At 68.5% G+C, this 11,268-nt stretch overlaps 2 protein-coding genes and 1 pseudogene across 3 annotated transcripts; 1 reads left to right on the top strand and 2 right to left on the bottom strand.

Annotated features, from left to right (window-relative positions):
- On the bottom strand, positions 1–3,362 carry FGF17 (fibroblast growth factor 17). Its single transcript, XM_050715713.1, has 5 exons — positions 3,331–3,362; positions 3,164–3,200; positions 1,421–1,565; positions 400–506; positions 1–297 (listed from the first exon to the last, which is right to left on the bottom strand). Exons 1-5 carry the CDS (start codon positions 3,360–3,362, stop codon positions 1–3), a joined length of 618 nt encoding a protein of 205 aa, XP_050571670.1.
- Positions 3,363–5,589: 2,227 nt separating this feature from the next.
- On the bottom strand, positions 5,590–8,355 carry NPM2 (nucleophosmin/nucleoplasmin 2). Of its 2 annotated transcripts, none has more exons than XM_035562764.2 (10): positions 7,979–8,355; positions 7,243–7,306; positions 7,037–7,122; positions 6,800–6,919; positions 6,608–6,701; positions 6,414–6,538; positions 6,152–6,180; positions 6,011–6,047; positions 5,792–5,859; positions 5,590–5,660 (listed from the first exon to the last, which is right to left on the bottom strand). In XM_035562764.2, exons 2-9 carry the CDS (start codon positions 7,298–7,300, stop codon positions 5,812–5,814), a joined length of 597 nt encoding a protein of 198 aa, XP_035418657.1. In that variant the 5' UTR covers positions 7,301–7,306; positions 7,979–8,355; the 3' UTR covers positions 5,590–5,660; positions 5,792–5,811. The 2 variants fall into 2 exon arrangements, with proteins under 2 accessions (XP_035418657.1, XP_035418659.1); XM_035562766.2 differs by having other exon boundaries at positions 6,152–6,177.
- Positions 8,141–11,215, top strand: LOC126913116 (protein PBDC1-like; annotated as a pseudogene).
- The last annotated feature ends 53 nt before the right edge of the window (positions 11,216–11,268 follow it).

The following is an 11,268-nucleotide window of genomic DNA, read 5'->3' as shown; positions in this document are numbered from 1 at the left end:
CTACGTGCGGGCGCGGGGGGCGCGGGTGCGCCGGGTGCGGCGCGTCGGGGAGGACGAGCCCACGAACTCGAACTGCTTCTGCCGCTCGGCGTTGTTGGGGAAGGGCAGCTGCCCCCGGTACAGGCGCTTGATGAAGTGGGCTTCCCGCTGGTTCTGGCGGCTGCGGGAGGCTTTGCGGGGCCGGCCCTTGCGGGTGAAAGCCATGTACCAGCCCTCGTAGCGGGCGTTCTGGAAAGCCGTGTAGTTGTTCTCCAGCACGATCTCCGTGAAGATGCAGTCTTTGCTCTTGCCGTTGGGCTGCGCGAGGGAAAAGAGGGGCCGTGAGCTCCGGGAGGGACGGGGATGGATTGGGGACAGCAGGGACCAGGGACACGCTGCCGCCTCCCCGCCCGGACTCACTTTCCCCACGAGCTTGCCCCGCTTGCTCATGCAGATGTACTTCTCGCTCTCGGCTCCCTTGATGCGCACGCGGCTCCCGAAGGTGTCCGTCTCCACGATGAGCTTGGCTGCAAGGAGGAGGGCACCGGGAGATGTCCCGCCAGGGCTGCAAACCACCGGCACCCAAACCTCCCCGTCCCCGTGCCCGAGGTGACATCGAAAACCCTTCTCCCCGTCCCCATTTCGCTCCCCCCATCCCTCGCCGCCTCTCGTGCCCAAGCCCCCGGGACGGGGCACGGCAGCGCTCACCGGAGGCTGCCCCCCAGCCATGATGCTAAAGGGCTTTTGTTAAAAGCCAGCAGAGTCAAACCGGGCGTTTGATGAAAGCCCCGTGGAGAGCAGCAGCCCCTTTCCACCCCCCCCCATTTCATTGTCAGGGATTCAATGGGTTTTCCAGGGCCAGACCGAGCCCAGCGCCCGGCGGGTTAATTATCCTCGTCCTCATTGTCTCACCCCGTGGCGGCTGCGAGGGCTGGGAGCTGACACCAAAACCCATGACCCCGGCAGGTCCCGCGCGTGAGGCCGGCAGAGAGAATTCAGGGAAAGCCCTGGGAAGGTGGCAGGGACCTGGCGGGGCTGCAGCGGGGCTGGGGAGCCCCGTAAAATACCCAGGGATGGTGCCACGGCTGGAAGTGCTCTGCCCGCTGCCCTCCACCCATCAATATTTCAGGTGCTGGTGCCGGGATCGGGTGGTGGCGGATCCATTTCTTCACCATGAGAGAGCAAAAGCCCTAAATATCAGGCTTATAGCCGCATGATATTGGAAAGAAATAAGTGAATTTGGAAGTTTTGAGGTCAGAAATGGCCAATTTGGAGCCGTGCTCCCATAGGAGGTTTTTTGGGGGGGGGTTATAAAACCAGCATCCAGCTGCGGTGTCCATCTCCCCAGCCGTTCCCTGACGTCCCACGAGGGTATCTGTCCCCTGACAGGCACCCACCTTGCCCCCCCCTCCCCCCCCCGGGGATGGCACGGGCCCCTTACCGAATTTGTTGCCGTCCTCGGCGGTGGCGGTGATGCGCTTGCCGTTCACCTGCACGTGCTTGCCGCTGGTCCGGCTGTAGAGCTGGTACTCCCTGATCTGCCGCCGGCTCAGCTGGTCGCTCACGGCCCCCTGGTCCCTCACGTACTGGTTAAAATTAGGAGACGGTTGATTCTCCCCCTTTGTTTACAAAGGGAAAAATAAAATCAATTTGTTTTGGACAGCCCACGGCACGGGGATGGAGAGGGGGGACCTGGTGGGAGCGCCGGGGTGCCCGGCGGAGCTGTGCTGCCGGCACGGGACGAGCCCTCTGCCCCTCTATGGGGTCTTGGAGGCGGCTCCATCCAGGCTGGAGCCTTTTGGGGGTGCTGAGAGCCCCGAGCAGGTGCTTCGGGAGCAGGAGCAAGCGGGAAGAGGGGCAGGGAGAGGCAGGGACCTCGCCTGGCACCCGCACAGGGAGGACGCGGGGAGGACGCTCTGTGCGCAGCCGGGTGATCCCTGCCTGCCTTGGGGATGGGGTCAAGCCGCTGCCCCTGGTCATGCCTCGAGCCCGAGGGGCACTCGCCAGCCTCTCCTCCCCGGGGAGCACCCCCTGCATCCAGGTGGGTGCTGAGGACGGGCTGGGATGCAGGGACTGTGCTTGGTCCCCAGGGCAAAGCGCCCAAGGAGCAGCCGGCTGTCCCAGGAGCTGGGGACAGAGCTGTCCCCTCTGGTCTGCCCCACGCCGGGGGGATAAAACACCGTGCGGACCCCAAACGGGGTCACGGTTTGTGCCCATGGGGTGCCATAACTCCCCCAGTGAGGGGTTATTGGATGTAAACGGGGTACGGCCACACATTTCGGGGTGCTGCCAGCTCTGTGAGCGCACCCAGGACCCACCTCCGCACCCCGGGGCCCTGCCCGCTCATCGGGGGCAGCAGCGGGACCGTGGGGGCTCCGCTGCCCCCCCCCCCCCAGGCCGGGCAGGGCCCCGGCTCCCCACCACCTTTGTGTGCGCCTCGGGGACTCATTTCCTGCCAGGATCCACTTTAAAGCCTTTGGGGCTGGCCGGGGAGGTGGTGGGCTGGGGGGGCGGCCCCTCTCCATCAAAGGCGCTTCCCTTCCCCTCTCATTTTCAAAGAAATAAAAGCATTTACCTTGGGAAAAAAAAAAAAAAAAAAAAAAAAAAGGAAGGAAAAAAGGTCCTGAGCACATATTAAGGCTGCTGGGGATGGTTTTGTTCGGGCTCGGGAGAAGAGGGTGCTGATATGGAACAGTGCATTTTAATAGCCGCGGCCTTTCTGAAGCGCACAAAAAGGGACGGTGCGGCCCGGGAGGGGGGAAAGGGGGAGAAGGGGAGGGGGGCACCGAGCCTTGAACCCCCCCCCCCACCCCGTTAACCCCCTCAGCTGGCATCGAGGGCAGAGTCTGGCCCGGGGAGCTCGAGCCCAAGCAAGAAATGTCCCCCCTGCAGCGGGGGGGATCCCCCTGGCCTTGCCTCGGGGACATAGGGAAGGGTTCGGGCACCCATGGGTGACCCAACCCCGTTGGCATCCTCCAGCGTCGCCGCCCTGCCCCGGGGCTGGCCCCTGTCACCCACCCGCGAGGGATGTCCCCAAAATGAGCAAAATTAATTAACGGCATCCCCTTTGCACAGCCCCGTGTCACAGCGAGGCGAGACCCGGGCAGCAGGTAAAGGCGGCCGGGGCGAGCCGGGGTCCGGCCGCTACGGGGTCAGGAAAACATCCCGCGCGTTAGCCACCTACCTGGGTCTGACAGGAGAACATCAGGAGCTGGAAACATCTGCGTCGGGAGAGAAAGGGAGAGAAGCAGGGGGTTGCTCGGGGTTAGTTTGGGCGAGGAGCCGTGCCAGGCGATAAAACACCGACAAACCCGGCTCGCAAAGGAGCGCGACGACGCGCGCGGCGCTTACATGGAGAGGTTCTGCAGGCTGAGGGGCTGCATGGTGCTCGCCGAAACCCCCCGGGCGCGGGCATGAAACGCGGGCAGGGAGCCGGGCTGCCACCCTCCCGGCCGCTACGGCCCCGCCGGGGGGCTGCCCGCGCCCCCCTCCTCGCTCGGGTGGCCCCCGCGCTCGCCGTGCCTCGCGCGCTGGTGCCCAGGCGTGGGGAGCGGGATTGGAGCTGGGGCATGGGGCAGGCGGCGGGGCTCAGCTCCTCTCCTCGCCCCCTCGGCGCACCCCACGCCGTGCCCCCCGCGCCCCCACCCCATCAGCCTCCCATCCGGGGCTCAGCTCCTGCCTCGCTGGCATCTGCTGGGGGGCTGCTAGTGGGAAAAGGGGCCGCGGGCAGGGCAGGGCTCCCCAAAAAGCAGGGCGGCACCCGGAGCCCTGCGCTCCACGCAGCCCCTGTCCCCTCGCCGTCCCCGCCGGTGGCGGCCTTTAAAGGTGGGGAGAGCCCGTGGCGAGGGGCTGAGCCTCCCTTGGGAGGCCGTCGGGGCTGCGGAGGGAAGGAGGATCGGAGCTGGAGGGGGCCCGGGAGGAGGAGGAGGAGGAGGAAGGGGGGGGGGGGGAAGGGGGAGGCGGGGAGGCTGAGCAGGGCTCGGGGGGCTTGGGGTGTCCCCATGGTGGGGGGCGGCGGAACCCCACAGGGAGGGGAGGATATGGAGGGGAGGGGGGGATGCTTTTGGGGCATGGCAATAGGGTCAGGGGGTGGGAAGAGCCCCCCCAGGCCTGGGGGAGATGGGGAGGGATGCGCTCGCCTTGAGGATGCTTTTTGGCACCCTAGTTCCACCAAGGTGCCCCCTCCGGCCATCCCCCACGGAGAAAAATCACCACGAGGGGTTTTTAACCGGCTGGTTTAGCACTGGGGGCCCTGCCACGGCCCCCCCTGCTCCCACTCCCAACCCCATGGAAGGGAGGGATGAGATTCCCCCCCCCCCCCCCCCCGCCAAAGCAAGGCTGCGGGGTCAGGTATCCGCTCCCCCCCGGGAGGCAGAGGATGCGCACCCCTCCACGCTCCATTTGCTGGGCCGCGGGGGTGCTAAGTGCTAATAACCCCCCCCCCAGGGCAGCCGGGGCAATGCCCCCAGGGGAAAAGGACCTTGGCAGGCGTGTCCTGGGGGGGCTGCACACCAGAAGGGGGTTTGATGCAGGAACTGCTCCCCGCCACGCTCGTGCCTCAGTTTCCCCAAGGAGCAAGGGCAACGCCGCAGCCCCCGGGGGGGGAGGTGGTGGAGAGGGGGAGACCCCCGCAGCCCCCAGCCGCAGAGGGGCAGGGGGGGGGCTCAATCAGTGCTAATGACCCCAATTAAACCTCCCCTGGTGCTCTCGCACCTCCCAGGCCAGGAATTCAGCCCAAAGCCCAATTTGCAGCCCCCAACGAACACCAGCACCGCATATCCCAGTTTTTTTTTTTTTGGGGGGGGGGGGGGGGGGTCCCAGCTGGGGAAGCGCCGCCACCTCCCACCCCATGCGCTCAGCATCCCCGGACCCCCAGCTGCGGTGGCTGATCGATGGCCACGGGGCCGTCATCACTCCCCTTGTCCCCTCCTGGGCTGGGGCAGGGGGGTCCTGGGGAGCCATCATCACACCGGGCGGGGGGGGGGAACAGCTTGTTCAAGCAGCCCCCACCAGGAGGGGAAAGGCTGAAGAGGGCCGGGGACGGCTCTCAAAGCCCCCCTGCGTGCGGCCACCCCCGTGGAGAGCTGCTCAGGGCCGTGCCACCGCTGGCACCCCTTGTCCCCAGCACTGGGGGGGGGGGGGGGGGGGGGCTCCCCTTGTCCCTATCCCGGCCCCAGCCCCCCCCGGCCCTGCCGCCCCACACCTGGGGCAGCCCCTAAAGCCTCCCTTTGTGGCGGGCTCGGCTCCCCTCTTGGGGCCAATCTGGCGGCACAGCAGTGCCCCGCGCGCTCCCGAGGGGCTCCGGCCCCCGCGCCAATACCCGCTGGCTGCAGCCCAAGGCCAGGTCAATGGGTTACAATCCTCCCCCCCCGCTGCTAAATAATCCCCCTTTGTCCCCATTCACCCGCCACTTGTTACCCCACTTGCGGGGAGGGGGCTGCTGCAGGTCCCCCCCCCCACACCCCACCCCAAACGGGACCCCTGAGGCTGTCGGGGAAGGACGCAGCGGGCCCCTCAGAGCCCTACAGAGGGGTTGGGGTATCCAGGGTGGGGGACAGCCCTGCAGCCCCCCCCCCCCCCTCACCCCGTCCCAGCACGGAGAGCCAGGAGTGCAAAAGGAGATCCTTTATTGGGGGAGAACACAAAAAGCAGCAGGTTTCCAGCCTCTCCTGCGCCAGACCCTGGAAAGGAAGGGGAAAAAGGTCTTAAACACGGGCACCCCGGGCTGGCCCTGCTCCGGGGACCACCTGAGCCCCCCCAGCAGGGACACAGGGGGGGGGGCACACAAGTGCCTGATCCCCCCACCCCTCACCTGGCGGGGCGCAGCCCACGTTACTTCTTCGCCGCTGCCTTCTTCTTGCCCCGGCCGGCTCCTCGCCCCTGCAGGGGATGGGGCTGAGCAAGGGGAGCCCCCAGCCCCACGCTGCTCCCCCCTTTTGGGGTTTGAGCGGCAGCCCCTTCCCCTCCCTGAGGGCCTCAACGAGCCCTAACCCCACGGGCCACCCCGAGGGCCACCCTGGCCAGCTCCTACCTTGCCGGGAAGGGGCTCCTCGGGGGCGGCGTTGTTCCTGCTCGGGGGAGACGAGGAGGGGGGGGGGGGCTGCGGTGAGGGGCACGGCGTGCCCGTGGCATGGGTGAGCCCCTGCCCCACGTCCCCCTCCGCCATACTCACTGCTCGTCCTCCTTCTCCAGCCTCCTCTTCTAGGAGAGAAGGAGACGGGAATGTGGACAGCAGGGCCAGCTGAGCGCAGCGGGGGGGGGGGGGGGGGGGGGGGTCTCGCTGCCAACCCCACAACTCTTCCCCTCCGCGGGAAAGGGGGAAGCTGTGCGGGTTTGGGGTCGGAGCATCCCATCCCCAGGGTCCCAGGCCTCCCCCCGTGGCTCGGGGACCCCTCTCCGTGCCACGTCCCCAGCCAGGACCACCCTGCCCGTACCTTGGCGGCACTGCCCTTCTTGGCGGCTTGGCCCTTGGGGGGCTTCTCCGGGGACTCCTCCGCCAGCTCCTCCTCTTCATCCTCCTCCTCCTCCTCCTCTTCCTCCCAGGACAGGTCGGGCATCACTGCGGGAGAGCCGGGCTGAGCACCGGGTGCTGAGGCAGCGGCACCCCGGCGGCACCCCCGGCACTTACGGGAGATGTGCTGCCCGCTGATGTAGACGGGGCCGGATCCTGCCCGCAGGTGGAAGGTGACCGGGGGCGTCAGCTCCACTCCCACCAGGGTGGCCTGCAAGAGAGCAGGGTGGCAGCACCCCCCGGCGCCAGCCCCTCCTTGGGGGGGGGGGGGGGGGGGGGGGGGGCAGCCCCCCACCCTTGGGTGCTCACCATGGGCAGCACCGAGGGCTTGAGCGTGGCGAGCGGCACGGGGGCGCGAGGCTTGCCGTCCTCCGGCGGCACGATCTCCACCACGTGGAACTCGTCGCGAGCCTTCTCCCCCAGGCAGATCTGTGGGAGCAGGAGGAGCCCCCCCCGGAGCACCCCAGCACCGCTGGGCACCCCGATCCAGCTGGGGGGGGGGGGGGGGGGGGGACAAAAAAAAAAAAAAGGGGGGGGGGCACCTACTGTGCGCAGGGCCAGCTGCTGCTCGCACTGCCACTCCTCGGGCACCTGGAAGGTGTAGGAGTCCCGCTCGCTGCTCAGCTCGCACCCTACAGACAAGGGGGGGGGGGGGTCAGGGGGAGACCCCCCATGGGGTGGGCAGGGGGCTCGGCCCCATTTGGGGACAAGGGGGGGGTGGGGGGGGGGGGCACACAGCGCAGGGGCCTTACCCCAGATGAGGGACATGGGCTTCTCGGACTTGCTGTCGATGCTGCCCGTAAGAGACATCGCTCCCTGGGGACGCACGTGGTGATGCTCAGAGGGGCTCCCCCGCCTGGAAAACCTTCCCGCAGCCCCCCCCCCCTCAAACTGTGGGACCCCCCCCCCCCAGCCCCAGCCCCAGCCCCAGCCCCACACACCGGGGGCTCAGCCCCTTTAGGCCCAAGCAGGGGAAGCCTCATCCTGCTCCAGCACCCGGTGCTGCGCAACCCACCCCCAGGCACTCAGCAGGGGCCAGAGCAGCCCCCATAGAGCCCCCGCCCAGCACTTATAGGGGCGGGGGGGCCGCAGCCCCCCCCCAATCCCCCCCCCGCCCCCAATCACCCCCTCAATGGGGGCAGCAGCAGCCCCTGGGTGGGGGGGCAGCGCCCAGCCGGGGCCATCAGCGCTCGCAGCTGTGCCGTGGGTAACGAGGGGGGGGCTCGTTAGGAGACGTCGCTGCCGCCCCCGGCTCGCTGTCATCGTCCCGGGGGGGTCGTCCCCACCTTGGGGGACCGTGGTGGCACCGGCCTTGTACCCCGGGTGGCCCCAGCGAGTGCCACGGGGTGCCCGGTGTCCCTGGGGAATGGGGAGGGGGTCACAGCCCCCCCCCCCCAGCCACGGTGCTGGGGTTTGGGGGGGGGGGGTGTCCCCCCAGCGTGTCACCAGTTGGCTTGGGGAGCTCTGTGTCACCCCGCAGCGTGTCACCGTGCCACAGCTCCGTGTCACCCCGCACTGCCGCGTGCCGCCTCCGTGCGCCCCGAGTCACCGTGCCCCGATGTGTGTCCCCTCGCTCTGCCGTGCGCCACAGCGCCTTGACGCTGGTCACCGTGCCCTGCCCCGTGTCACCGCGCCCCGTCCGGTGCCACCATGCCCTGTGTCACCGTGCCCTGCCAAGTGCCGCCTTGTCCTGCCATGCGCCACCTCGTCCCGCCGAGTGTCACTGTGCCCTGCCAAATGCCACCATGCCCTGCCGAGTGTCACTGTGCCCTGCCACGTGCCACTGTGCCCCACTAAGTGCCACCTTGCAGTGCCACCTCTGCCATGCGCCACTGGGCCCTGTCCCTTGTCACCATGCCCTGTCCATTGCCACCTCACCCTGCCACGTGCCACCCGCCGAGTGCCACAGCGCCCTGCCACGCGCCCTGTCCCTTGTCACCGCGCCCTGCCACGTGCCACCTTGCCCTGCCGGGTGTCCCCATGTCCCATCCCTTGTCCCCAAACCCCATCCCCTGTCGCCAGACCCCGTTCCCTGTCTCCATGTCCTATCCCTTGTCCCCATCTCCGGTCCCCATCCCCATCCCCTGTTCTCAAACCCCATCCCCTGTCCCCTGTCCCCATCCCCTGTCCCCAGGCCCTCTCCCCTGTCCTCTGTCCCTGTCCCCATCCCCTGTCCCCATGTCCCATCCCCTGTCCCCTGTCCCTGTTCCCTGTCCCCAGACCCCATCCCCTGTCCCTGTCCCCTGTCCTCATGTTCCATCCCCTGTCCCCATCCCCTGTCCCCAAACCCCGTCCCCTGTCCCCAAACCTTGTCCCTAGACCCCATCCCCTGTCCCCTGTCCCCATCCTTCGTCCCCTGTCCTCATCCCTTGTCCCCAAACCCCATCCCCAAACCCCAGACCCCACCCCCCGTCCCAGTCCCCATGTCCCATCCCCTGTCCCCATGCCTGTCCCCACGCCTCATGCCTTGTCCCCAAACCCCATCCCCTGTCCCCAGACCCCGTCCCCTGTCCCCAGACCCCGTCCCTTGTCCCCAGACCCCATCCCCAAACCCCAGACCCCACCCCCTGTCCCTGTCCCCATCCCCGGTCCCCATGTCCCATCCCCTGTCCCCAGACCCCTTCCCCTGTCCCCAAACCCCATCCCCTGTCCCCTGTCCCCATGTCCCATTCCCTGTCCCGGTCCCGGTCCCCCCGCCCCGGACGCAGGCCCCGGGGGGGGGGGCGGGGCCGCGGCTCCGTTTCCGCCGTGGCCACGGGATGGCGGCGGGCGCTGGTGGGGGCCGGGGGGGGGCCCAGGGGGGGGGCCCGGGGCCGGGGGGGGGTCGGTCCCGGTCCGGGGGTCCGGGTGCGGGGGGGCTGAGCCGCCCTTCTCCCCCCGCAGGGACCCGGCGAGGCCGCCGCCGCGGCCGCTCACGCGCCCTGACGCTGCCGGCCGAGGCCTACGGGAACGACGTGAGGGGGGGGCACCGGGACGGGGGGGGGGCAGCGGGACCGGGGGGGGCCACGGGGGGGTACGGGGACCGCGGGCTACCGGGGCCGGGGGGGGATTGGTACCGGGGGGGGGGGAACGGGGAGGGGTCCCCCCCCCCCCCCCCCCCCGGGTACCGTGGGGGGAGGTGGTGCCAGGGGGGTATTTGGGGGGGGGGGACCGGGGGGGCACCGGGACCGAGGGGGGACTCTGGGAGTGGGGGGGGTTGGCTACCGGAGGGGGGTCGGGACTGGGGGTATCGGGGGGGAGGTGGGATGAGGGGGGTACCGGGGGGGAGGTTGGGACCGGGGGGGGGGTCGGGACCTGGGGGGTATATTGGGGGGGGACTGGGGGGATCGGTACCGAGAGGGGGTATTGGGGGGGGGTCGGTACTGGGGGGGCTTGGTGCCGGGGGGAGCTCAGGAGGCAGTATGGTGGGGTTACTGGGGGGGTTGGTATGGAGGCGGGGGTGGGTAATGGGGGGGTCTTGGTACTGGGGGGGTGTCTCAGTACTGGGGGGGTGTCTTGGTACTGTGGGGGGTGGTCTTGGTACCAGGGGGGGTGTATCTCGGTACTGGGAGGGGGTTCTTGGGTACTGGTAGGGGGTGTCTCAGTGCTGGGGGGGTGTCTTGGTACTGAGGGGGGGCCCTGGTACCGTGGGGGGGTCACAGAAGATGCCTCACGCCGCGCTCCGTCCCGCAGCCCAATGTGGAGCTGATGTGGGCCATGAGGGCCAACCAGCTACGCCGAGGTTCTACTTCAACGTAAGGCTGCGCTAAATTGGGGAAGGGGCGTTTGGGGGATGGCCCCCCCCCCCTCCTGACAGCGCTTCGAGGGGTGGCTGGGGGGGGGCACAGCCCTGCAGCGTCGCCCCCCCCCCCCCTCCGCCCCGAAGCTCATCTCCTCGGTGGACCCCAAGTTCCTGAAGCTCACCAAAGCGGACGAGCAGATCTACGGCGAATTCAGGAAAACCTTTGGCGACCTGAAAAAAATCGACGTCCTCGACCCCGAGGAGCTCAAATCGGAGGCGGCCAAGGAGGTGGGTGCTGAGGGGGGGGCCGGAGGGGGGTCCCGGTGCCCCCCGCAGCCCCCCACAACCCCCCGTCCCCAGAAGTGGCGCCCGTTCTGCATGCGCTTCGATGGGGGTGGTGGAGGACTTCAACTACGGCACCCTGCTCCGCCCCTGGACTGCAGCAAGGGCTACACGGAGGAGAACACGATATTCGGTGAGCCAGCCACTGTGCCGGAGGGCTGGCACCATCACGGGGACCAGAGCACGGTGCCAAAAACCTCATACCCACTTGTTTTTACCCAAAACCCCCACCCAGCATCCGTGCCGTGCCCTGCGGGCTGGTAACGGGGCTGGAAGAGAGGCGGCAGTACAGGGACGAGGCTGCACCCCCTGACCTGCTCTGAGCCCATTTTTCCCCCCCCCCTTCCAGCCACCAGAATCCAGTTTTTTTTGCCATCGAAATAGCTCGGAACAGAGAGGGCTGCAACAGCGTCGTCTACAACAGTGCCAAGAAGCCAGCGGCCGGCCGTGGCAGAGGAAGCAGTGACGGCGTGAGGACAAGCTCGGCTCCAGCGTGCGCCCGATGGCAGGACGAGACCACCCGGACCAGGGGCTGCTGCCCCTTTTCCCCAGGGGACATGAGCAGCGTGAGGCAGGGCAGCATGGGGCATCCCGTCCCTCATGAGTGCAGAGCCCCTGGAGCTCAGCCTCCGCTTGCAGAGTGTGTAAATAAAATGTTTTAAAAAACCCCTTCCTCGTGCTGCGGGGGTTTGAACGCTCCGGACCTGCTATGATA

Source organism: Cygnus atratus, chromosome 27 (assembly GCF_013377495.2).
Source record: "Cygnus atratus isolate AKBS03 ecotype Queensland, Australia chromosome 27, CAtr_DNAZoo_HiC_assembly, whole genome shotgun sequence".
In the NCBI taxonomy this organism is placed as follows: Eukaryota; Metazoa; Chordata; class Aves; order Anseriformes; family Anatidae; genus Cygnus; species Cygnus atratus.
This window is presented reverse-complemented; position numbering and strand designations above follow the sequence as displayed.